This window comes from Nothoprocta perdicaria, unplaced genomic scaffold (assembly GCF_003342845.1).
Source record: "Nothoprocta perdicaria isolate Ctin4 unplaced genomic scaffold, notPer1 scaffold_12, whole genome shotgun sequence".
Classification (NCBI taxonomy): Eukaryota; Metazoa; Chordata; class Aves; order Tinamiformes; family Tinamidae; genus Nothoprocta; species Nothoprocta perdicaria.
In genome coordinates this window covers 2657555-2685419 of record NW_020454316.1, presented here as the reverse complement: position 1 = coordinate 2685419, position 27865 = coordinate 2657555, and the positions used below count along the sequence as shown (strand labels likewise).

General features: G+C 39.4%; 1 protein-coding gene across 2 annotated transcripts in view; it reads left to right on the top strand.

The window, feature by feature from the left end:
- The window catches only part of USP22 (ubiquitin specific peptidase 22), a 92521-nt gene that overhangs the window by 51314 nt on the left and 13342 nt on the right, over positions 1 to 27865 (top strand). For both annotated transcript variants that reach the window (XM_026054016.1, XM_026054015.1), the window contains 2 exons: positions 14854 to 15023; positions 21569 to 21716. In XM_026054016.1, coding sequence (XP_025909801.1) covers positions 14854 to 15023; positions 21569 to 21716 — 318 coding nt within the window. The remainder of the gene's footprint in view (positions 1 to 14853; positions 15024 to 21568; positions 21717 to 27865) is intronic.

Here is a 27865-nt window from a genome sequence, read left to right as displayed (position 1 = left end):
TCACATCTTGCATTTACACTGCAATGGCAATGAGCCCTTGTCCCCTTTGAGGTTTTGATAAATAAATTACAAATAGGCATAAAGATCTTCTCTCTGTGATCTTCCTCCTTGTAAATCAGATACTTTTTGGACAGTCAGATTTTCATTTTTTTCAAAAACATGGATATGTGGTTGCTTGTGGGTGTGTTGTACATGTACAAACTAGAACAGGAATGCCACAGCTGGCTGCGATACACAGTTCAGCTCTGAGCTCATAGCAGAAAATACTTTGTTCAGCTGATGCAGTGTACTACAAGTAATGCTTTAAATTTGTTAAAAACTGCTACTTTGCATTTTTTTATAGCGTGCATGTAAATATTTATGCTGCTCTGTCCTGTATAACCCAAGTTGTACCCTAATTACGTAGTAGGTAAAGTTGACACAGTATGCCAAAGTGTACTTCGGTGAACTTGGAATGGAGATATAATAAATGTCTTATGACGGTGTAGAAAAAAAGAGTTTAATTTGGAGCTATAATCAGAAAAATTTGGTTCTTGTATAAAYGAGGTAAGTATGAGAGTGGTAGATGCCTGCGACCTGCTTTTCTGCTTCCCCTACCATTTCAACTTAAAATTTAATCCTGGATGCTGAATGTAAGCACGCTTTGACAATACAGCATTTTACATCATGAGTTGTGATTATGTCGCAAACTTTTTCCAATGAACTAGAGTGAAAGAGAGGGTATTTTTCACTTTAGCGTGAGCACTGTTAATGTCCAGAAAGTATTGCTGTGACTGGCAGCCTGGCTGTATAAACACTGAAGACTTCTTTTCGTTTGATTTATGACAGGAGGTGTAACAGGAATCCAGTTCAGTGGCTCACATGTGAAAGAAGCTTTTTCCACATTTCAGACCTTGTGATCTTTGGCACGGAGAAATTGATTACAATTAAACATTGCTTTCTAAGTAATTTCCAACATTTAGGTAGTGTTTTAGAACATTTTAGGTGGAGGATCTTTTTCCAAACTGTTTTTTTCATCCTTCCTCCTCTAGTTTGTGAGAAASGGAGGCACAACTAGAGCAAGGGGGAAGGTCCTCTCTTTGGTGGCAACAAGCCACGTAGCAAGCTGTACTTTCTTTGTCTGCCAGCAAAGATAAACTGCTCTTGGATTGTCACCTTCATAGGATTTGGTGCTGGAGTAAGCCAAGAAGTAAATTTTAAATAGTAAATAACTACACAGTTATTTCAGGTGTAGCAGCATCTCATGTGAAGAAGTTGAGAACATAAGTTCATTGAGATGATGGCATCAGTGGTGCAGTAATGTAGTCTGTACTGCTGTGTTTTTACCTTTTTAAAGGAAAAAATAGATATAATCATGTGATTTCTTTCTGATTCGTCCTTTAAAATCAATCGGTTGTATGACTGAAATTTAAATTATTTTCTTGGCTTATGCCATTTAGTGTCCCTGTCATAGTGTACGTGACTGTGCTGAAAGCTTATGACTCTTCACTTTTGCACCATTAAACACAATCTTCCTCCCCAMAAGAAGAGCTCTTTAGAATCTGCAATAATGTAAATACCTTTTTTATTTTTGCTTGGTGACTGGAGAATACTAAAAATTAGCAGAACCTGTAAAGAACCTGTTGCTCGTTTTGGCCCTTGTTTGGATCCGCTCCTCTTCCTCTCTCATTGCATCCTGTGTGAATTGCAGAAGAAACTATCAAACTGCTAAAATTTTGTAGATCAGAAGTAGTCCTAGCGGCTCTTACAAATAAAGATTTTGTTTGTTTTCGAATACCTATACACAGAATAAATCCCRTGCCTTTCCTTTGTTTCCAGTAAAATTAAAAAATGTCAAAAAGTATTTTGAGGAGTAGTTACTTTCAAGCTTGAGCTTGGTGATATAAATCGGCATTGAAAACAAATTGCTCAGCTATGTGCTATAAATGTTTGCTAGAGGAAATATGCCTTTATATATATTTCGTGCTCTCTTGGAAATAGCGGGTTTTCATACAGGTTATAAAGAACTCTAAAAATTGTAAATGTTTTCTTTTTTTCCTGTAAAACATAGGCGTTTTTATCAGGGAAATAAAAGCAGAGAGAGATAACAATGTAGATGTATGTTTATAGCCGCAGTAATGTAAAATGTCGCAGAAAGCACCAAAATTTGTAAAAACTAGAATGCTTAACCTCCTGGGATACTATTACTACAACCCTTGAAGACTGCACAAAGTTGAAAGTATTTATATGTGAAATAGGCAGCTGAGGTTCGGTTTTTATGTTATCCCCTCCTGGAAAATTGCCATATTGTATCACTTGCACCAAAAACATTTTAATTCGTAACTGTAGGTGGCTCTGGGGATTTGAGACAAAGGAGGCTCCGCTGTGTGTGTTCACAATGGGGAATTCTTTGGAAGGCAGGGCCCTCCATCCAGGCCTCGGATCATGTTCCAGACCATTACGCAAACCTGCTTTTCTTCCTCTGGATTTTTGAAAGGAAATCCATAGTTGGTACTGATCTCTACACGTGACTTTTCACCGACTTTTTCACAATCAGATGACTCTAAAATTGTCTTCTGCACTGTCTTGAATTTAACTGCATCATTTGGCTCGGATGGCACCAAAAAATAAACAGCCCTCCCCACCYATTCTGGATACTGGTACAAGTCTAAAACATTTGCTGACTCATTTAATAGTTCTCTCTCTTAACGGTAAAGTAGATAGGTTAGTTCTGCACTGCGCTTTCTTCACTTTAGTTGTTATATAACTTCAGTGTGCAGTCAGAACACTAGGTATTTGACATTAAAAATGCAGTAAGTGTTAGTCATTTGCCTGTCTGCACCGTTTTCTGTGGGAATGCAARGTTTCTTATAAGGAGAAATCCAGCAGGAGAGTATGGCCAGAACTTCAGGTTCTTGCCTTCTAAGTAGGATACCTTTACTGAAGTGTATATATGTGGGTTTTTATGTGTATATATATATATATATTTTTTAATTTGCTTGGAATTAAGAACAATTCAAGGCATTTSTTTAATGTGGCGTTTGAATGGTTTAACAATGGTTTAAAACAAAACAATGTGATTATTTACAAAAGGACATGTTAAAAATGCTTAGATTCCTTCATCTCTGTCGCAAAACTTGGAGAGCAAAGCTAGAGTTCGACAGTATTTCTCATTGCCTTCAACACACATTGCGAGGCTCTTTACTGTAGCTTTTTTTCTATCAATATTGTGCGGTGTTTTGCTGAAAAAAAAGAAAACCCTTCTTGACATGGAGACATTTTTGCTGCTCAGTGACAGAGTCAGCAGGATAGTTTCACAATCCCTGAATCRGGAGCCAGGTAAGGAAGTTCAGAATGAGCCCATGTATTTATGGGATTTACCGTCTTAATGTGTGACTCTTGTCTTGAAATCATGGGCAAGCAGAGAGAAGTACTGTTAGCTTGAAAAGATTATTCCTTACTATTTACTTAAATATATATATATATTTACCGCTGTACTTTAACTTACTTTGTGATGTTATTGAGAGCGTGAACCTTWCAACAAGGCCAGCAATCTCCATTTCACTTTTGTTCTCTTATGGATCACTTCTGGATWTTATTTACTGTGACCTTCCATTTTGCTCTTTCGTATGTGCTTCTAGATTTGGGCTTTGTGTGGACAGAATGTAGATCCAGTATATGCTGAAACTGGGAATAGGCATAAACAGCATGTGGTATGGTTTGTATGTCGTGGATTTTTGGAATAGCTCCGTGCCAATTCATCAAGAAGAATTTGTGCATATTAATATATTTGAATGTATTTAATTTTGTTGGCGGTTAGCCTGCTCCCCAAGTTATTAATTTGTGAAATCTGTTTTGAGGAAGGGTAAAAACTTGTAGGCAGCATATGGTGTGATATTGGGGGGAAAAGGACGGTTGCGGGTGTGAATTTTATTTTGTCAGTTTAGTGGGAGTACCTCTTGTTCTTTAAAGATGCCATCTGCACAGGATTCGCACTCTTAAGTCTTATGCTTCTGTGCAGATSGTGCAAGATCTCACAGAGCTTTTAAGTTGCGCTGCTTTGGGGGATGGCAAAGAGAATATTTTATGCTACCTTTTGAAGTATTTTGTTTTGTGTAAAGGCTTTTTTTTCCTTAGCCAACCAGTTGCCATATAGAAATACCTTGAAAAGTTTAAAGCTTAGCTATCACTTATAAATTTGGCTGTCATATATGCTTTGTATTAATTGTCTAGTAGTTTTTGACAATCACAGAATTCCAGTTCTTTGTCTACCCCTCTTCTTTTTAGATTTTGGGCGTCTTCTATTTGGTCCTCCCTGTATTTCTAGTGATTATTGGATTAGTGATTCTTTTTATTCCCTGGTTCCATAAGACTTCAACATCTTGAACCTTACATTGGGCAGGGTGTGGGACGGGGCTGTTCTTTTTTGGTTATTTGGTTGCTTTAGGGGCTTCTCCATATCTTCATTCATCTCTGAAAACTTACTTATCTCTATATGTGCTGTAGTGCACAAAGAGCATCATAGTTGTAAAGGGCTGGTTTTGGTTTTTAAGCTATTAATGCAAACCTGTGTGCAACATTTCCTTTGTTTTTTGCTGTGCAGAAATCCATGACTTTCCATTTATCCAACTGTGTGACATGTGTGCACTTCCAGTGCAGTGTTTTATCTTTGTCCTCAAGCTGATTCATCTTCAGGTGTTAAGAGGATCAGATAATCATACTTAATCCTGTATATTAAGGCATTATGTGATTTATTTCCAGTGTCACATAAGGAAGTCATTCCCTTCCATTGCGTGCTCTGAAACCTTGAGATCCAGATTGTACACCCGCATTCTCCGCTGTCTTTCACTGCCAAGAGATCCTCACAGAGGCTGGATCACATTGAGGCAGAGCAGACAAAATTTATTCTATGCATCTTGATGTGCCAAGATAGGGAGTTCAGAGGATTTGGGTACAATTTCTACTGCGGAACCTAATGTCTTTTTCAGTCTTTCTCATTTTAGCGGAGAGAACCAAGTAGAGGTTTTTACCATGGGTGATTTCATGGCATTTCACCTTTCTTTTTGAGAGCATGATGCATCAGTTTCTTCTTGTGACACCTGGTTTAGCTGTAACACCATATCCAYGTCTTCTCTGAATCAAGATTCGGAGCACATCAGGATTCTTTCTGGAGCTTAAGAGTACAGAACCACTGTAGTGTTGCACACAACTATTATCTTCTCTCATTTTTTGTGCATATTTTGCCTATTCTGATATGGATGTTTGTTTGAACAGGAATCTCTGAGTATGCAAAGCTGCATGAGATATCAGAAGATCTATTATGTTGAGATACTTGTATCTGCAAAGAYAGCTTTGCTTCTGGCAATACAGACTCTCATGCATTTAGAAGTGAAGTTCTCCTTTGGAAATTTGGGATCTGATGTGTTCTTACCTATGATAGGCTGTACTGGAGATTGAAAAGCTTTGTTGGAGTTCTAAAAACTTGGGAGTTTTACCTATTTTTGTAACTGATTTAAACCTATCAAATGTTGACTTTTTGTATAGAAGTAATAATTGATAAAAATGTGGTATCTGCATTTATTTTTACTACAACGATAGTGGCACTCTTGAGAATACAAGTGGATCTGGAGATGTTGTAGAATCTCATCACGAGTGTTTTAAGGATAATTCCGAGAAACACCTATTGAGAATGATTTAGGTATTGCTAATTCTGCCTTGAGGKAAAGGAGTAGATTGGAGCTGAGATCCCAAGATGAAGCAGCTGTGCTTCCTGTCATGGTGCTASAAAACCCAATGTACTGTCTAGCTGCTTGGTAAAAAATATTTTTATTTTGCTTTGGAAGCATGTTTCTMAACTTAAATTCACAGAAAATAAAGTTAWTTTYAATCTCTGGTCTTAAGACCAGAGATTAGAGACAATGCCTTTAATCACAGGTTCTATGAAAAATTAACCTTAAGAGGTTTGTTTATTTTGCCACATTTTAGTAATTCTGACTCATCTTAGCAGGTGGGATATACGGGGCACTGGCATGAGGCTGTTTAACAACATAGTCTGTGGCCTTTGGCAATTGCCTGGGCTGATAGCTTCTTAAATCACCCTAATGGAGGGACTGGCTGCCCTGAAACATCAGCCCTGCGTTTTGTCCTGCGTTCCAYGTGGATCCTTCACCTTGACCTCCCGTGAGCTGTTTCGACCTGCCAGAGGAGCCAAGCTCATGGCTGTGCTGGTATGTACCAGCACGCRCACACACATACACACATGGTGATGCTTCTTCTGCCTCCATGGCAAGGTGAAGCATCTTACTGTGGAGTCACAGAGGTGCCAGTTAAGTGCAACGAGAAAATTCCTCTTGGCATCAGTCAGCTGTTAGATTGCCTTAGTGGCAGTGTGAAAATGTCCTCACCTTCCCCTTCCCTGTCAGAGCTGGTCCCTGTGTTYCGTATCACGCCGTAATATTAATCTGAACGTGTGAACACTTGTGGAGTTAAAGCGGAGGGACCTTGCACGTCTCTTCTGAGCCAGGGTCAAGGACTTGAGGCCGTTCCTGGCTGGTGTCAGTGCTGGGATTTATTTTTTTCTTTTAACAGCCCCAACAAGCAGGAGTCTGGAACTCCCTTGCTGCAATATTTTGCTAAGTATAGAGCAATTATTTTTTAATATTTAATTAAACTTCACTTCTTTTGAGCCAAGTCTTTCTTATTACAACCTTGGTAGGCCACAAGAGATAATTATAGTCCTCTTTGCAGTGGCCTGTAACGTATTTGAGGATTGTCAGCCTGTCTCTTCCTCTTTCAGCATTATCTATTTTAATTAACTGAACCAGTGGGTTTTGCAGTTGTTTCTCAGGGCTCATATATTAATTTCATGCGAAATTTCACTCATGTTCTTGACAACTCTCCAGTTTATATGGATCTCTTTTAAAATGGGTGCTCCATTCCAGACATCCACAAGCCCCAGCAGTACAATTCCCTCCCAGGTTCTTTCATAGCCCTACTAAGCCTTAAAATGCCATTTGTCTTTTTTTCAACAGCACTATACCGTAAAGTCATGTAGGTTGAGCTGCTGTAGCTGTTGCTCTTTATTTTGTGATTGTACCCTTGATTTCTTTCTCGTGTTCTAGTTTGCGTGTGTCTTCATTGAACTTAGTTGATTTCAGAAATTTCTTCCAATTTACCAGTTTGCTTTCAAATTAGAGTTCTGTYCTCCAATAATGTTTGCACTTTCTTGGTGTAGTTTCACTCGTGTGCAAGCAGCTTTTCTGTTATGTCATTCAAGCTGTGGAACAAAAATACCAAATGCAGTGAGTCCYCCATTAACTTAGAGGAGTAGAGACAACCCAGATGTTGGAAAAACATGACTGGTATCTGGATCCGCACGAGATCAGTGCAAAGTCAGCTTAGCCTCAGCTAAGTGGTGTGAATGAGCACAGTGTCAGCCTGGGCCTGTAAAGAGTCCAAACATGTTGGCGTGGCGCCGTGCCCGACGTGTGAAGAGCCTTCCAGGGAGTACTAGGGAATGCTGTGCAGAGGCACTGGGGCTGGTGCCTCACAGAGAATAACCACATTTCCTTGATCTGGAATATTTAATCTTTCCTATACGTAACTAGTGCCAATGTTTCCACACTTCGGTTTGGATAAGCCTTGTGAACTAGATGATCCTCTTATACTGGACCACAGAATGTCTTGCTGCACCAAGGACAGACACAACAAGTTTCTCTTCGGATCTGTACTAGCAATTTGTACTAGGTTTATGACTACATATTGTTAACTATTCATGTTTCTTTAGGTAGTTTGAATGAAAACAACAGTAAAATGAAAATAATCCTAATGTTGTCTTAACACTTCCAGTTGAAAAATGAATGGGGCATGTCTCTTGTAAATGCTCAGGTCACTACAGAGGTGCAGAGTTACCTGTAAATATGCCAGAAGTTACTGTGACAAAATACTTAAGGTTGTCATGTAGTTGTCRTGTAAAGCTGAATGAAGCACTGGAGTATGCATTTAAGTTATTAGGTTTAATGTGAGTTTTTTTTGTAGGTGGCAGAACGGGAAAATGTGAACTGACAAGTTGCCTGTGTTTTTTGGTGATCTAAAAAATGGGGGAATTGCCTTTAGTTTCCTAAAAGGAAAAAGAATCTCAGGCAGAAATAACTACCATAAGAAAAATAGCATCTGCCCAGATGCTATCTGTTAAGGTCGCAGATTGCATTCAGTGCATGGGAGGGGATTCCTGTCTTGTACATGCTGTCTGCTCAGCTATAGAGCCAGTTAAGTTCGGTTAATTCCTTTAAATTGCCTGGCTGCCCCATCTTTGCCTCTGGGTAAAGTTGTGTTAATAAGGTAAACTGATAAGTGATCAGGATTAACTCCACTTAGTACACAGCAGTGACATGCTGAAACGGAGAACTTTCCAGGYTTGCATGGTTCATCCATGTAAATCAGCTTTGATCCTGCTGCCTAATGATATATGTGTGCAAGAAAGACTCCTATATTCTGTTCCTTACAGCAAGGAGTGGTTTGTTGTACATGTGCATAGACATTTTGCCCCAATGAACCTTCCTGCCTAGCAAACTTCCAGGTTTTTCTATTGGAAATGAAGTCAAGGAGAGTTTCCTTTTGTGTAGACAAGCAAACTTTATTGTGGAGCAATGTGTTATTTCAACAGTAATGGAAAAAAAAATGCAGTGATCTTTTTGCCAGAAATTSGAAGGTTAAAGATGGATTTTCTTTTAAAATGCACATTTCTCTTCCTAAGAGATATTCTCTTCCCAGAATGCTTTTTCTGATGTAATTGTATCTCTGTTTAGGGCCTAAAATGGTACTTTATGGTACAATCTGTAATGTAACGGATCTAAAATAGTTCTCCAATTTATATTCTCTTTATTAACTGGTCTTAGTAGTGTTCTACTGATTAGTTCTCCTCTTGCTTCGTGCATCTTTTAAATCAGTTTTCTTATGTACTGTGGCTCTTAGGATAAGGTTTACCAAGGAGTTGGGGGAAGGGACGTTCAAGTTATGTCAATAGSTGTAAGAATAAAAAATAATGATTCCTTCCATGTTTGCTGCTGCTACATATCTCACTGAAGTATGGCTAAAAGTTTACTTGTTGTTCTAATCCAGTGCACTGTAAAAGGGAATTACTCAACTTGTGGTCCACCGCGGTGGTATGTGCACAGATCTGTTATTCACAGCAAATATAAATGTGTTCTTCATCTGCCTGGGACTGCCTATATCTGGATATTAGTGCTTCTGGGTGGAAATGGCCAGGTTTTATTGGACTGCTGTCACTGCTTAGTGAGAATGTTTGTTTATAATTAAAACAGAACCAAAAAACTCCAAATTTATAAAGCAATGTTTATCTAAATACAAGGTACTCTATCATCTTTCCAGCCTCCCAAAACTGCAGGATTCAACATGGCCTATAGCTATTTTTGTAGGCCATGTTGAATCTATATATGAATATGAATACCTATATATGCACATACATATATGCGTATTTATATAGTATATGTTTATATAAGAAATTGGTAGAATGTTTGATTCAAATTTTCCTTTTTTTCCTGAGTTGAGAAATGCTGCTCTAGAAGTGTGCTCTGATTTGTGATTTAAAAGGCATAAGTTAAAAAACAAATTGCAGGAGAAGTATCAGCCAAGTTCTTGAAGTTGTGCCTCTTGATTGAACAGCTTCAAGGCGGGAGCTGGGAAGGTAGGTGATAATAGTAGTATAGCTTAGAAAAGGTGGTGCATTTCAGAAGGAACATACTGTGACTGAAAAGTAGAAGAGTAAATGACCTGTTATCCTTGGATAACTGAAGAAAAGTCAGAAAAATAAACATGGAAAAACTTCAGTATGTTTTCACCTGGTTCAGCAGTAGCCAAAAGGAGAAAGATTATTGCCCTGTGGGCTCATCCTCATTTCTTTGATCTGTCGTGTTATCCCTCATAAAGTGGTTCCATCAATTTTGAAGCAATTCAGTGAATCAGTTTGGAGAGCATTTACCCGGGCAATTTTTGCAAGCCTGTCTGATGGGGTCTATTTACCCAAGAGGAGAGTGGCAATAAGTAGTGCAGGAACAAGRAGTAGTTTGTACCTGCTTAGACTGAACTGTGCATGACAGAGCAGGATGCAGCTGGCGAGGAGGAAACGTTCATCACTTGGGAGGGCAGTTTTGGTGGGAAGTAAAGATGTTTCTGCCACTGAATGAGAGGCAGTAGTGACCAGGAGGAGACGGTGATGGCAGGAGACCTGAGTGTCTTCAAGTGTCTTAAGGCTTAGTGKCTTAAACTGACCTGATCTCTCAGGTCTCCACCGCTCACAGCGTTTCTGGAGCCAGCCAGGTCTCTACACCCCAGCCCCTCAGAAAGGATGCTCCAGTTTAAGCAGTATAGGATCAAATTTGCTAAAACTGCACAGTAATTTTGTGGTAGTTCCCGTAGCCRTGAGTGTTGCTGAATGTGGTGTTTTTGCCTCTGTAGGCTTGTAATTTTGTGTACGTGCACACTGCTGCTTTTCCAAAGTGAGTGAATTTGATCCAYCTCCCCTCCTTCCCCCTTCTCCCAAAAAAGGAGTATCCTTTGAGAAAAATGATGTTATCCCTAACCATGGAGACGGCGCTCTGTGTTGGTCTGGTTGGGATTGACGGGTGGAACAAATGGATTCCACCGCYGCGGGGTCTGGACCTGAAACTTGGGAACTAAAAGCAAAATTTGGTTTAGTTCAGGTTCTGAAAAGTTCAACAGTCTTCSCTTTAATACATGTTCAGAAATGAGGTGTACCAATCACAGTTTTTGTTGCGTGAACAGAGGATGAAATAATAAACGTGTTGTAGAGATGCTCCCGGCCGTGCCGAGCCGCGCGTTTCCRAGCGTTGTGTTCCACTCGCCCTCTCCATGTTTCACCAAGCGCTTCCTCTGCTGGCCTTGACTTCCTGATAGCGTCTGAAGGAGCTTCGGGGAAACACTGACACCAGATGGTGAACCAGGGGGAGGAGGCCAAAAAACTGCTCTAAAACATTGCCAAACGATGGTTAACACACAAAGGATCAACACGCAAGATGGTTGAGCTGTAGTGCATCTAGCTGGTTTCTCATTGTCTCAGAGAACTCTGTTTAATTGCAGAGTGACTGTGTTTCTGCTTTCAGTTTATTCAAATAACTCCCAGGTTTCTACCCRGTAATATTTGTTCAGACTGGTTTGTTTTCTGTTCTTCACATCCCAACATGAAGCTGAGTTTGAGCTCTTAGAGACAAACCTGCCCTCCTGCCTGGCTGGATTTACTAACTCCCGTATCCCTGTGTGGTCCCCGCACTTCCCTCCCCCTCTCCCTCGCTAAGTTCTTCTTAATATTTGTACAATCGCAGTTCAGAGAAGTGGAATTTCCTTATCTTGTTTGGTTTCTCATCTCGCCTGTGTGGGTGGACTTGCAGAACCAGTGCTCCACAGCTCCCTGCAGCACTGCAGCATAGTTGCCCGGTATCGCAGCCCTGCAACTCTGTGCCTTTTAAAAACAAAAGCGATGAATATTGGAAGAATGAAGAACTGAAGTTGATTAAGGTAAGCCATCTGCTCAGAACACAATTTTAAGAACAAAAGAAAGGGAATTTTCTCGATTTGGCTATATGTGCTCAAGGCATTGCATTAGATTTGCTGCTTTGCATGGGCCCCACCTGTCTGGCATGCGACCGGATGAGAATGGTGGTCATACAGCATGCACACTGATARAAAAGTATTTTTTATGATTATTTTATATGTGATGATTTTGTTTTGGTAACAGTATTGGTTTATTTTCAGTGTTTGTTTTCTTTAATAAAGCTAAGAAGGAAAGCAGTGTTTTTATGCGAAGTACCTTTGCCGCAAGAAGCATGTATCTGTTAAGAGACTGGGTGTTTCGCTTGCTCAGATCAGGAAAAAGTTCACTACAAATAGAAAAGAAAAAAGACATGATATTATAAACTACAGCAGGAGTTTGCATGGTACCACAGCCTTATTACTGGAGGCTGGATCCTGTTGGAAGTCCTTAGAAAACTTCCCCCCTCCTTTCTGCTAGTACTGCCCAGTGATTAAATATCAAATGGAGACAATTGCTCCTGGCAAAAGTGGAGTGCTGTATTTGCAACGCACACGTTACCACAATCACTAGACAGTTAGATATTGCCAGGTCCTGTTGATGGGGAGAGCGGTACATGTAGCAGGCACAAATCTTTTACACTGCTAATGTTTAATGGACTAGAACGCTTTACAGAAGGCTTTAATTTTAGCCTCTTCTCTCTGCCACAGAACTTTATTCAGGAGTTATGAATAAGGGAACACCCTGAGCTTAGTTCTGTCAGCTCTTCAGTTTGTGCATTACATTTTGATGTTCTTTCATGGTCAAGATGCTGCAATTGATAGTTTCTTGGTAGTTTAGGTATCCTTCAACGTGTTGTACCTGTTTCATTTCAGATGACAGCGCAAAAGAGGGTATAGCAGCTGCAGTCATTGCTCCCTCAAGGATAAAATTGATGTGTGCTTCTCTCCATTTTTCCTTCTCCAGCCAAGTAAGTTTTCATCTTTTGCTACATTTACAATTTTCTTATTTTTATTAGGGTTTGGAGTTCTCACATTTCAGCCTCATCTGTTTTGCAGGTTACTTTGTCTCAGTTCAGTCAAGTGAAGTCAAACAGTGTGGAGCACTCCGTGTAAACCCATGGAAAAGTGGCACCAAAGCAGCAAGCCTGTAAAGTGTTAGCCGAGAGGGTCCTCTGAGTGTGACACCTGTAACTAGTCTGCTGGTGACAGCTTTGAGGAGGATTGATTCTTGTGGTCACAGGGAAACGAGGTCCAGCCACAGGCATGTAATAAATGATGCTTAATAAATGATTCCAAAAAGCTGCCTTTATGTGTTTGCTTTTACTTGTGACTGCTTAATTAGATACAAAAAGAAAGCTGTTAGGATGAGTCTCTAGTCGTAATGCCTTTTTTTACGCTATTATTTTCTGCAGTTCAGACTGATGTTGAATTCCAGCACTAACTGAAGGGATCAAGATTTCCAGGGAGAAACGGAGAGAAACCTTTCTGCGTCTCACAATCCCCTGGTGCATCCCAGGCATGCCCAGAGGGTCTCATAAGTTTGTGTTTACATAGRATATGATTTTAAATAAAAACAGTGCGTTTCAAATGCAAATTTCTGGGGAGGGCTATGCAAGAAGGTCTGAGCCAACATTTTTGCACTTGCAGGGCACGAAYGCCTTTCTGTTTGGACATGGGATGCAGAGACCTGTAGGCTGGGGGTTGGAATAGGATCGTATGTGAAACTGTAGCATTGTGCTGCATTTCAGGCTGCTACAACAAATTAACTCTTTAACACTTGGCTGCTGATGTGCATACACTTGTTGCCTCCCAGCATGAGAAGAAAGCAAATGACTGCAGTGAGCTTCCTAGCAGATGTTACCGTAATGCAAACGAGGAGCTTTCTTCTGCATAAACGGAGCAGTTGCAAGAGAATCTTACAGGAGATACAGGGATGATGATTGCGGAGGGCTCTGTGTCCATCACCTAGCGAGATGCAGTTGAAGGTGATGCGGTGCAGTCCTCTCCTGTAGCCTAGCAACTGCACCACACCTCCTGCCCAGCGATGCTCCGGAGCCCTTGGAGCACTATCTGGTGTTCYGCTAGGGAACTACACCGCCTGCCAGAGCTTCAGTATTGCCCGCTGATTTTTTTTTTTCTTTTTTTTCCACCTCTCCCCTCATAAAATGGCAAGGAAATTTGTTCTCAATTGAGAGATCCCATTTTTCGTTCACTGTTTGCATGGCAATCCCGTTTATATCGCAGAAGAGGACTGAGTTAATTTTAAGTTAATTCCAGGATTGTGTGTATTTGTGTATGTCTGGAAATTTCTTGTTTTACAGTAAGCTCTTGGTTTAGAAATAAGCATTTTTGTCCGCCTGATGCTCCTTTTGTTTAGCACTCCTTTATGGTGGTAGTTATGTTAACGTTTGGAGGAATACCCAAGGATTTGAGCATGTTTTTCTTCTCACTTAGACCTTGCAAATGACTGAAAAGCTTTCCCCACTTCTAACCTCTCTTCTGTTGTGCAACAAAAGAGCTTTCCTTTAAGCACCTTGGTTTCCAAGCACAAGAAATCGTCTCTGGCATTACTGAACATATGACTTAAGGTGTGATGAATCCTCTTATGCCAAGTTGAATTTTGTGATGCGTGCTGTAGGTTAATGTTTAACTTAGCTAAAACAAATGAATGGGATTAGCAATGCTCAGAGTTTCTTATTAGGCTTGTTTTGTTCGAATCTCAGGTTTTCTACAAAAGACGGTTAATTAAGTCTGCATTGGATCTCACAGCCTGACTTTATTCTGCCACTGTCAAGGCTATTTCCTTAGTTGCTTGTCTTGGGATGATGTTTGTTATTGCATTTTAACAGTACAAAAAACCATATTCTGGCTCTGTGACCAGCATGAGGGAAAGCCATCTAAGCTATTTGAATATTTATTTATGATTTTATATTAAACCGCATTGATCTGTCAGTTGTCATTGTTGCACTTTGGTAGCAACYTGGGGAGAAGGGATGTTTTTGGTGATGTCTGGTTAAACAGCCATTGTAAAGGCAATGCTATTGGTGTTGCTGTACTTGGAGTTTTAYGCTCTTCCAGGATTTTAAAAAAGGAAATCCTGATGTGATTTAGAAAGCTTGTGGCAGGACTTGAGTACGTCAAGACCAATAGTCTATCCAAAGCAATATAAAACTGCGCTTGCAGCTCTGCCTGCACTGTAAATCTCTGGCAATATTGTAAAAACTATATAAAAATGCAAATAACAAATAGAGCATTTTGTTAACTTGATAACGCTCATGCGCCCCCTTCCCCCTTCTGTCTTTATAGGTCTACGAGGGCTAATCAATCTTGGGAACACATGTTTTATGAACTGTATTGTCCAGGCACTTACCCACACTCCACTGCTGCGAGATTTCTTCCTCTCCGACAGGCACAAATGTGAAATGCAAAGCCCCAGCTCATGTCTGGTCTGTGAAATGTCTACGCTTTTTCAGGAGGTGAGTGCTGTTTGCCAGCGTACGTGCATTTTTTTTTTTCCACAGATGTTGGCTGTTTCTTCCCCAAAGAGGAATTGCGTTCTCATTGCACACAGAAAAGGAAAGCAAATCCTGTTTGCACTGGAAGGTGGCAAAGYAGAGCAGTAAAGATTTTGTAGGGCTATATTATCAGAAATGCCTGATTACAGAAAATGCAACTGTTAGTCTTAAGTCTCATACTTAAGCCACCTTTGTTTAGGCAGAGCTGGTATTGAAATAATTACTGTGCTGTCTGCTCTTCTGAGACTTATCTGCAGTCCTTAGTCTTAAAGCTCAGTGTGTGCTTTAATTAAACGTGCAAGTTTTAACTGGAAAATATGTCACAGGCTCTTCTGGTGGCAATGGGAGTAAGACTAAAGGAAGAACATGTAGCCTTGTGGTTTAAGGCGCTGATTTCTCTAGGTCTGTATAAATATTTTAAAGATCTTGATTTGGTGTTTTTCAATAGGAAAGAAAACATCTTTGATATCTTCTTATGCAGAAACACGTTAATGGGTGGGAGGAGGTAGAAAAGTGAGTGTGCTGGTACAGTTTGTACATGGCATGTATGAAGTGCTGTTCGTTCTCTCTCTCTCACCGAGGTCACTGGCATTGCATTGTCATCTCTTCTAGGTCTAATTTATGTTGCATATGACAGGCACAGCCCCCTTAATAAACAGTAAAAGAACCTTATTAGCTATCTTAGGTCCACGTGAGTAAGGACTGCAACACTAGACATGGACTCCTATGTTTTAAGATTTAAAGTAGCTGGATCTTGTCTTTGGTATATAAACTACCATAGAGGTTTGTGCAAACTGGGCACAATGTAAATGACTTTTGTGCTTTTAAATTGGATTTTACTTCTGTGCCTTGTACAACAGAGAATTCTTTCTGGTCATTGCAGATGGGTTAAACACAGGCAGAAGGTAAACGCTCTCCTTAAGCATTCGAGTAGAAAGTTGTTGTTCTCTGATCATACTCAGCACTCCTGTCAATTTGCATTTTTCCTGCTGCTTACCATTCATTAGTTATACATTACACTTCTTATTTCTTGATTTATTTTTTCAATCATTCCAGAATGTGTTAGAACAGAAGGTTACAAAGAACTAATGGCAACTATACCAAAAGGTAGCAGCTGCAGGATGATTCAAACCAGATGTGGTGATAAATGGGAAAATATCACTCTTCCTAGATTAAAAAGAAAAAAAAAATCAATCCTAATGTAGAAATACCGATTTCTTTAGACTGTTAATATGGAAATCTATTTGGAAAAAAAAAACCCACACAAAAAAAGGTCCTGTTATAATATTGTGTAATTTTGATATACTTTCATCGTATTATGATGTAAACAACACAGTGGTTATATTTATCTCTGGATTCCGTTGACGTATACACATTTTTTTAAAAATATGTGGAGAAAGAGGAAATTAATCTTACATTATAGATTGAGTTGCTGAGGGAAAAGACCAAGGCTCTTTGGCAGGGAACTTCATTTGTGTTTCTGTCTGTGGAGCCCCATAGGTGGCCTAGGACGCYTTTCACTAGAGCTGCACAAGCATATTAAAAAGAACGGGCTTTACTGCTAGACTCCATACAAGCACATAGTAATCTAAAGTGGGTTTTAAATGCAGGGTTTGCATTAATTTCATTTGTAATCAAGTTTTTTTAATCTCATGCACAGCCTTGAAAAAATCTCTACCTCTCTTTTTACCTGATCAAAAATTTGTGCCCACTTTCGTGTGAGTTCTAGTAATTACTGTTCAGGAAGATTAGGCTATGTGAATAAGCAAAGAGCCATATCTGTGATACCAGACTATGCAGATAGCACTACAGAAGCCTGTTTCTTATTTCATGTTAAAATACGACMGCTAAGGGCTACAGGAGGAGAGAAAAAAATTAGCCAGCCTCCTGAAAGTSAAACTGAGAGCTCTGTCCTTTACAAGCAGAGTGTCTCATGGTCCAACTTCTTGTACTTAACTTTCAAACAATAAATATCACGTTATGTTTAAACCCTCTCAGCACTTTCACTATAAAACTTTTCTCAATGAATCTGAATTTCACCACATTCATAATTACAGCCAATATCCTGCAGTTTTGCAACTGATTGTTTTTTCTTTTCTTCATGACTGAGCCACATTCATTTGTTAATGCTGAAGCAACCATTGCCCAGAGACAAGATGTGGATGAGGGAGAGCTGACCAGGGCAGCTTTCAGTGCTGTGACTCAAAGAATTCCTCTGTATTGAATTACCTGGGAAACTTTGGTTCAGATTCTTCTTTTTTAGCCAGCTTCCCCATTGGGATTAACCGATACAGTTATCTCAAGGCGTTTTATCCAGTGACAAACGATAGGGGCAAGGGTTAATGTCATCTCCCCTCCGCCCTCCTTTTCCAAAGGTGTGATCTTACACAAATGGAATGCCAGGGCATCCAGTGAATCTCCAAGGGAAAAGATACTAAACAGAAAGCAAAACTTACGACACAAAAATAAGATTTTTTTTCCCCCCCAACACACAATTTGTCCCGTTTTTGTCTGGTTTAAGATGGCTTAGCTGTACGGGTTGTGTCAGTGATTTCTTTGCAATAAATAGGAAACTATAAAATTCTTGTACCTTGAAGTAGATTGATGGTGAGTAATGAGTGTCAGATGGTTTTCAGAATTTAGCTCTTGCCTAGTAGCTTTTCTTGCAAACATGCCAAGCATTGAATCGCTGGTGTTTATTTTAAAAATATGTAACTGCATCAATTAACATTCTCATCTGTGCTGCTCTAAACCTATTTCTCAATAGAATCATGAAATGAAATATACGAAAAGGCTTTGGAAATAGTGGTGGAATTGGGCGGAGGGAAGGTAAAACAGAGAATCTGTTCATTGAGCCCTTTGGCTGGAAGAGTTTGTGCACTGCTATTTTACTTATTGGTATTCATGTTTTACTTTGGCTTTGCCAATGAGAATTAATTCCAAGATATTGCACACCCTAAGGTTTATCTAAATCCTTCACAAAATGACTATTGAGTGGAGTAGGGTTAATGGACCTGAATCTTGTGACTAGAATAGCACAAATACTTGGGGAAAAAAAGGAGAACCCAGTGCGTGCACTAAGAAAGGTAAAGAGCAGAGCCACTTTTATCTCCATCATTATTTATCCTCACAGGCCTATTGGAGTGCTCAGCACAACTACATAGAGAGTTGGAAAAGTGAGGACAAAAAGGATGAAAAATGGGATGATTTATGACTTTGATATCTTAACATGATACTCTCTTGAAATGGTCTGTATATAAAGTAAGTTACAGCAAGGGTGCCTAGGAGGAAAAGGAGTTTGAGGCTGAGGGTTTTTTTGCTAGGTGTATAGTCCTTTACCTTTCAGGTCAGGCTTGTGCTTAGTAATATCAGAGGATTTAATGCAAGTTAATGGAGTTTGACACCATATATTCAGGGGAATCCTCTGTGTAGGTTTGCATGATGGAATTTCAAGGTCTTAGAGACTTTAATGGAAAATACAGAGTTTCTGCCTGTTTAGTAAACCCTTTGTTCTAAAACAGATACAGAGCATACAGTGTTCATGCTGGTAAATCTGTTTTCTAGTTTCTTGAAACATTGTTCTTTGTTAGGAAACCTCTAGTAGATGCTATTTTATCCTGAGAGAGATGTATGTATTCCCCACCTCATTCATACACTGTAAATTTTCTGTGTGTTTTGAAGTCTTAATTGGAAACCAATTTCTAACAGTACATTTTAGCTTCTGAAATTGGATTGGAGCCTAGGACAGGGTTTATGCCTATAAATTCTTGCCTACAAAGCCCAGAGAATGTAACGTTGATGTGTATGCCTACTAGACTACATCTATCTGTTTGTTGACATAATTGGGAAAATTCCTTTGTATGTATTTTTGGCAGGAGTAGGAAAAAGTACAGTTTCCTTTTTTCTTTTTGCTTCTCGTCACGTGACTGTAATCAATGCGTTTTTTGTAAAAATAGTGTAAACTGCAAGGACTAGAATCTCTTAAACACCTTAGAAATTGTTTCTGTAAGAATCAAAGCAAGGGTGCAATTTGGGTTATGTTTAAGAATGGAATTTTAAACACGAGTTCTCTTATTCTGTTCATAAGGCTTGTGTCATTGAAATATTTTAAAGATGACCCGCATGGACATTTATTTCTATTTGCACACTTTAATGAAAAGATTTCTATAATAGCAATAGAGTAAGTCTCTAAAGGGGCTTTTTCTTCTCCTTTTTCTCACGTTTTTTTTTGCGTATTGAATCAGCTCTGCTAGGCTTATCTCTCTAGCAGCAAGGAAATGACAGGGAGGAGATAGCTGCTTTATACGTTCCAGTTAAAATACTGTCATTGCATATGTTGAGGTTTTTGTTTCATTTCTGATACAGTAGAACTGTGAAGCCGCTCTGTCTATTTAACAACACTCTTCCTTAGGTGCATCTCCAGTTTCTATAGGAGCATAGCCAGTAATTTGACAACGCTGCTTGTTAGATCCTTCTAATCTTAATGAAGCACTAGAGAATGTAAAATCTGCTGGCAGGTCTAGTGTCTGCAGCAGAGTAATTACAGAGAGTGCTGTTGGTTAAAATGACCAGAGAGCTCTGGGACTAATTGTAAGGAGTGACAGAACAGAGAAGTTTTATTGCTGCAGTTCCCTGAATTATGTTGAGCAGCAGCTGCGTCAGCAGATTTCAATTACAGAACCGCTGCTCCAGTCCCTTGGTGTCATTCCTGTTGGCATCAGAGTTAACTATTGAACTTTTTATTTATAGAAGCGTTTTGCGTTGTTTAGCTGCAGAGGTATATTTTCTCGTATGGAAAAAACAGCTTGTAAAAAAGAAATTTCKTCTCAAGGAAGTGTATTAAAACCTTGTAGAAATCCTACACATGTGAGGACTAGATGAGAAGGCTATGCTGCCTTTTCCTACATGTCCCTCAAAAGATACTTATATTTTTTTCTTACCTTTCCAGGTTTGTATTATAGATTACTATCTTTATTTTTGCTGTATGTAWTTGCTGCTTACTGTACTTATTTTGCTTATTGTTACTTGTAATTTTTTTCTGCATTTGGGAGGAAGGAGTGCAAATTAACTGCCATCAGTCTGATAGGGTCTTGGCAAAACCTAATCATGGTGTTGCAGACACTTTACTGATAGATACTGTTTGGAAAGCTTAGARGAGGCAAAACACTTCATAAATCCTCACTTACTGGAAGTGAAATATGCCTTTAATACTTAATTTTTCAAAACTTTCTCAATGAAGTAGCAACTTGATGCATGTTTGGATGCTGCAGTTGCTCTGCTCCCAGTAGGCTGCAGCCCTGTGGTTCCTGCTGCACAGCCAGCAGATCCAGCTCTGCGGGGCGACTGCTGCTGCAGCCAGTGGGAATTTTTGCTGCAGGAATTTTTCAGCAGGTGTAGAAGTCAGCTCGCTCAGGAGAGACTGCAGGCTGTAGTCTCAGAGTGTGGATGGCRGAGCTGGCAGCAGACGAGGCATCCCCGGGTGATGGCAGATGTAGGGAGAAGGTGGCAGCACAGAAATTGCAGCAGTAGACTTTGGATAAAGAAGGAATAGGAAAGAGCAAAACTTAAACACAAGGAAGGAGATTTTGTTTGTTTGTTTTTTAAATATGAGGCTTGGGTATTATTTTAATGGGGGAAAAAAAGAGGAAAAATTTCGGTAGGCAAATGTCCTTCTCTGTGCTGACAGCAGAGTGGTACCTCTGCCAGCTGCTTATCACCACTCACTAGTGGTCTCGCACATCACAGCTTTCATGACTGAGTAATTAGTGTCCCGCCTAATCTGCTTCAGGCCAACCAGCTGGGGCAGTGCCAGGCCCCCTTAGAGCCAGCCCCTTGGATCTGGGCTCACGGAGATGGAGCGGCAGATGCAGGAGCTAGTCCAGACCCAGAAGCCTGGGGCTGCCGCACCAGCAGGGCTGCTCGCACACGGCGGGAGGGGAGGACGAATGAAGGGGTGTCTGCAGCACTGCAAGCAGCTGTGCTGGGCAAAGTTCTCATTTCTAAAATGTGTGTGACCAGTGTGACTGCTCTCCGAGTGTTTCCATATAGGCCCAGCCACTGGATGCGGGGAGTTACCCTGTCCTCGTTGTGGGGCTGCATGAGAGCTGGCCTCTAGCGTGCTCGTAGGCGCTGCTTGTCCTAATTTGCACAGGTGCATGATCTCCGAGTGGTATTGCCCATTTCTTGCAAGGACAGTGGTTTGGGGCTATTCCCATGAAAGGCTGTGATACCCATAAGGAAGCTGAATGATTTTTGTTGCTCCTTGTCTTCGTTTTATGATGGATTGGCCAAACGTTTCAGTTGGAAGAACTGAGAAGTAAYCAGTGCTTAGGTGATATCTTCAGTAGTCTGTGATAAAAAGCTATCTATGTATTTCATTATTAAGGCCATCAGAGTTAAATGGTTTAAATTTATTTGACTAATTAACTCATTAATTTTTTAGTAATTGAATGTGCTGCAGCTGTGTAACTTGTTAACAGTCCTGTCCTTTTCTTTGCTTTGAGCAGTTTTACTCTGGGCACCGATCTCCTCACATTCCATATAGGTTATTGCACCTGGTATGGACTCACGCACGGCATTTAGCAGGGTACGAGCAACAAGATGCACACGAGTTCCTCATTGCTGCATTAGATGTGCTACACAGACACTGCAAAGGTAAGGCCYGTATGGACTCTGCAATCAACAAGGAATATTGCAGCAAAAAGAGGTAGAGATCTTTTTAAATAACATGCAGTATCTTTATGCACATCAATCCCAGCAAATTCCTTTCTAAATGTTAGATTTAGAGGTAAAGTTTTTTCAAAAAAAAAAACTTTTCCCCCTCTATTCATATACAATCAAGTTATTTAAGAATTAGGAGCAGCCGGCCTGTGTATTGGTTTGAATCACCCGCATGTCCTTCTCCTACTGGTTATGAGTCAGCATCTTTTCTTTTAAATTCCCATTCAGATTCTATTTATACTTGAGGTGGTTGGAGCTCTTGCTCAGTGAGTCAATAAAGGGCTGACTAAAATGCTATGTAGGGCATGATACGGTTGTCTTGCTTAAAAATTATTCAACTGTATTTACARTGTACAACAGGTTACACAACTGTGAATAAGAGAAAAAGCTGTTTGTTTGTGTTATCTTGTTTCATAGCTTTGTATATAAAAGCACATAATTGTATAATGCAGTAAAACTACTCAGTGCCTTGCTTTTAAAGCTGAAGTATCTAAGGCTTAAATAAATGCCTTTTGTAATATCACATGGAATTATGTATTTAATGTTACATAACTGAACTTAACATGAAATGAAAACTTCATAATTCACCAGTGCTTGATGTAGCTTAATTCACTTATTTGGGCTTGTAAGGAATAAATAGTAGGGTTGATACTAACAACAACAAATTCGTAATCACTAAAAATAAGCTTTAGAGCACTCAAATTTCCTCTGAGGCTTTTAGGAGAAGCAGTTAAAGGTTAGTTTTGTGGCGTACGAGAGGAGGGCTATCAATGGGAAGGCTGGTACTGCAATATTTGAAACATTTTAAAGCCTTGCTTTTATTTTTGAGGTCCCCTTATACAACAGCAGATGTGTTTCTGTTCAGTACCAAAAAGAGTATTTCCAAGGAGAGGAGTATGTGCAACCGTTCTTTCCTGACCTTACTATTTATTGTTTGACAATCGCTTACAGGAATTCCATAAACTTCATGAAACAAATCTTGAACCATTGTAAGGAATAGAAACTATCCAGATATTGATATTTTGCGTTTCGTTAGCCTCGAATAAACAGACCACAAACAGACTTTTTTTGTTCCTGTAAAGTTTCTGAATCATTAATCTAACAGATTTTGAAGCTTTTTCGTCATCTAGTATGAGGTGATATTCATGTTTCCTCTGTGCTTTTGGAGATTACTCTATGAAGGAGGAATATTTTCTCCTCAGAAGTTTAAACAAAAAGCTTTTAGCAATAAATAATAGTCTCCGTACTCTTTTGAAATAGATAAGGATTCTGGAAAAAACTTTTTTTTTTAATGTAGTTCAGTTATTGCTAACAGAAGCAAAGTTGCTCAGCTTTTTCTGTGCTTTGGGATCTATTTGCTTTCTCTGACCAAAACAAAACTGAAACTAATCTCTCCTAAAACTGTACCGAAATTGCATGTTGAACATSATTTGCTAGAAAGGGAGGAATATTGTTTTGCAACTGATTGGATATTGTAAGTATGTTTAAAATGCTGGCTTTTGATTTTATAACAAATTTCAGACCTGTTTCAGCCTATTCAGATTAGGGACATTTACATCTTTAGTGCGGAAATTTCCTGCGTTGCAAGCAAGATACCTTTTATGTTCAGTGCAAGGGCTCATATTCAGTTATGCACAATGAATAACCTAAGGTTTGAGCTACTTACATGGATGCAACTAAATTATCACAGTACTGCTAGTGGGAGGGAAGGCAGCAGTGCTAGATCCTGGATRTCTGTGAACCCAGGTTTCTAAAGCTCTGTTTCTGAACAAATGTACAGAATTGGATTAAAATACAGTGCATAATCTGTGCCACATCAAGGAAATTTAAAAGAAGAGGTTGAGCAGTTATATGGGAACCAAACCAGTTCATATAAACTGGAATTTCAAGAATGGTCATGATAACTAGTTCATTCTTCATGTGGTTTATTTAGCTGCATAATGAGAAAATTTTCCCATTCATATACATAGGCACACATGTAAAGTGTGTGTGTATGTATATATAGTGTGTATATATGTAAAACTAATATGCACACTATGCTAATATGCTAATAGTGAAGTTGTGTCTTGAAGCTATAATAAACAAATACTGCCTTCTCTGACAGTATTAAATATTCAATTTACTTAATCAAAACAGCTTCAATTTACTTAATCAAAAGAGCTTTGAAAGCTTCTAGTTCTATATTGAACATGTTTTACTATCAAAGTACAGGGACCAAAAAATCCACTCATGGGAAAATTTCTTTGTCCAAGAGCTCTGTGGATTTATTTGGGTCCCTGACTGGTGAGAGAGGATGACTTTTTCACTMTTGCCATTTCTCCATTTCAGTGGGGAACTTGGTGAGCGGATTTTTTTAAGGTTGATTCGATGGCTTTAAGGCTGCATTCCAGAGCACCTTTGTTCAATCACTTATTATTTCTTAATCTCTACAGTTTTCCACTGGAAATAGGCTTGTACAAGATCATTGTAAGGCCATGATTGGCAGGTCACTTAGCACTAGGCCATAAAACTGCAGCAGGTGGTGAACCTCACATTATCCCTACCTGAGTTCCTTAGAGGTGCTCCCAAAGACTTAGAGGAGCCTTTTTTATGCTTGTTGAATGTATACTTTGTTTTCGAGATGTCTGGGAAGCCTCAGAGGCACAAGATACCTGTGTGATYGCCCGTGTAAACCAGGTCTTCCTGCGCACGGTTGTGCTCAACCGTGGCAACTGTGCAGAGCGTGTTCCGAATGCTCCTAGGGACTCTTCATGCTGCAGGGGTGGTAAAAAGTGTCTCAACGAGAAAGGAATCGAGTCTGTTACGCCTTGTGCACCGCGACTTTTTGTTCCAACAGCTGGAGAAGGATGGATCAGCTGGAAAGTATGCTGAGCTATTAATTACTCTTTTTCTACCCTTCACCAAATTGTGCACAAGGCCTGTTCTTAAAAATAGACTCCGAGAGAGGGGAAAAAATAATAAACCATCTTGAATCTGATTTTTTTCTCAGCATTACTTTTCTTCAATTTAAAAAAAAAAAACATATATATATATTATTTTATAAATGACGTTAAGTTATACTTCAGTTTTGTGCTCTTTCGGTCTCCCTTGCTGGCTTGTGCTCAGAGTTCCACAGTGTGATTGTATCCTGGTATTTGTTGCCTTCCTTCCTTGAAAAGGTTCAAAATAAGATTCAGACCTGACGGATTCAGGGCTGAGAGGACTGACTGACCTATTCTCATATAATGCTGCTGGCAGGCTGGCTGTTTAGCTAACGCCCACCTTCTCTTGCATGTAGGTCTAAGTATTCACCTGGACTTCAGCATGTATTGACAGCCTCATTTTGATGTCTGAAATGCATATGCATGACAGCTTTGTTTTTCAGGCTCTGAGTATTTGTGCATTATAGACAATGCAGAAAATGATCAGGCATTGATCTGTTCTTACCTGCCTGTGTTCTTGGACTATTCTGCTGAAGAACAGGTATAAAAATACCCTCCACAGTGTGTGTGAGATCCTTCAGGAAGTCCATGGCTCTCAGTTTATTAAAGGAACCTAAATATTCTACAAACTACCTGCCATTTCTATGGGAGGTTTTGTTTGGACAATATTATTCAATTGTTAAACAAAAAAAAATGATAATTTAAAGCTGATAATTACTCCTTTTCATGAAGCAGCTTCTATTTCTCCTTTAACAAGGACTGCTGCAAAGCAAATCTGCACTCTTGCACTAGGTATGAGGACAGGAAAAGAGCTCTGTGCTGAGGCCCAGAAGTAAAACATTACCCTGCTCTGAATTCAGCATGTTCTTCTTACAAYGACCTAGTAAAGCACATGTTTGCAAAACATTTATCTGCTAGGATACATGTGAATTTCTGTGTACACTTCCTGACTATAAAGCATAGCATGAACATGTTCCGAGTGCTGGGAGCTAGAGTAAAGAAAAGTCAATATTTTTCTCTTGTTTTGATAAATATGTCCTTTAATATATTACTAGCTTTTTTTTTTCCTATTTAAAATAAATAATGAAGATGAGGCAAAGCATTTTTTATTTCAAAACTCAAACCATGAAGGTTTAAAAAGCGATATGTAGCTGCCGGTACAGTAGTTWGTGATGATTTACCTTTAGAAGTACCAAGTGCTCATATATGAGGATAGCTTAAAATGCTTAGCTGATGCTTAGGCACAGTAGTCATGGCTTTAGGACTTTTTTTAAAGTTGCATTTAATTTGAATTCAAAATTTTCAACTCACTTTTGTGTCATCTGTATAATCAGGCTAGTATCAGCATATTTTCAAGTGTGTTTAGTGTCATGCTGACCAGTCCTTTCAAGGACATGGTGATTGCTTTACTACGATTTATGATCAGCTTAAAAACAAAACCCATGAAAGTAACAGCTATTTCATAAGACAGAAATACTGAAGAGAACCCTAATTTGGAGACTATAGTCTKGCAGCTCCTAGTTCTCAGCTGCATAATATACCTCCTCTCAGCATCTGTTACATATGGACAAGTGCGAGTAGGTGGTAATCTTTTTTTTTTTCCTCCTCATCTCTAACCAAATGTCATGGGAAATAATGTAGAGTGGGTAATGCCGTGCTATTTTCACACAGAATTTTGCTGTGAACAAGCTTGCAGGATATTCTTCCGAGACCCTCATCACCGATCCTAATTGACTAGTGTAATTGGAAAGGGAGGATGCTTTCTCTCCTGCAGGCAGAAGTGGCCCTTTTATTAAAGGTAGCCGACAGGGATGCTACCTGTGCACCAGGGCAAATCTCTAGGTGCTGCTTGTTGTCTGTCCTCTTCCCTCCTCAAAACAACRTAATGGGAAATAATCAATTTGAAATGGTGGGATTATGAGGATGTTGCTGTTGCATGCAGTTTCTTTAATTGGGAAAGGTGGAGTTTTAAAAACAAGAATTAAGTATCTTTYTTTGTTTAGTTAATCCACTTGTAGATTTTGTAGGTTGTAAGTGATCCTTCTATAAAAAAAAGCCCAAAATCTTGTATGCTGTTTGTACTGTGCACTCAGTTCGTTAGATTAGCATAATCTAGATGYTCCTGAAGGTATTAAATTCAGTAAGATTAGCTGAAATTCTGACCAGAAAATGTCTAAGACTGAGTCTGTTCACATCTCCAGTTGACAGCTCTTACATTTGAAACACAACTTCACAGCATTTTCCACAAGAGCCATATTAAGGCAACCATATGCTTTTCTTCAAGATTCAGACAAAAGTTTCTAAAGCAGTTGAGTTAGAGCTTTTCTGAGCCATGTAGAATATAAATGTTGAATATAAATGTTGCTCATTGAGGCATAGTGGGTATCTTTTTTTTTCTTTCTGCATTTACTATCAGTTGAAAGCTTTGCTAGCTACGTAGCATCTTSCAACAAACTTGAAAACTTAATTTTGTTCCTTCTTACTCATGCTGCAGGAAGAACCCAACAAGAGTACCTTAAACACAAGAAAAGCTTTTATCTTATGCCTTTATTTTGTTCAGTATAAAACTTTTAACTAAAAAAAAACACTATTTAACTTCAGAAACTAAAATATTCCCTGTCAAATTAAAAATAATAGGAAAAAAAAAATTGTACCTTAGCAGTTTCTGTTACAGAATATCAGTTGATCTTGAAATCTACTTTTCAAACTAACAGCTTTTCTGAAATAGCGTGTGCACATCCCTGTCTCAAGGTAAAACTAGCTGCATTTACCAAACCCAAGGAAGTAAGCATGACAGCCTTAGAAATCAAAGGGAAACAGCATTATCACTCCTATTTTGCTTGCAGAGAATGGAAGGAATGTGCTTCAAGGAATTGTGTAGAGTTGGTGGTGGATATTTATTAAGCGCTCTGGTTAATCTGGGAAAGCTGAAATCTCCTAATCTGTGCTCTCAAATCAGAGAAATGAATTGCTCCGGAGATCTGCAAGGACAATTTAGAATGCTTGAGAGATAGGTAGGCATTCCCTGCRCCCCTTGGGAAGCTGGCAGAGGCAGCGTCTCCGAGAAGAAGCTGGGAGAAGACACAGCCCTTATCTTCCTGCTCCAGATAAGGGCATCTTTCATTTTCTCCGTGGTGGAAACTTGAAAGGAAAGTAAATGTT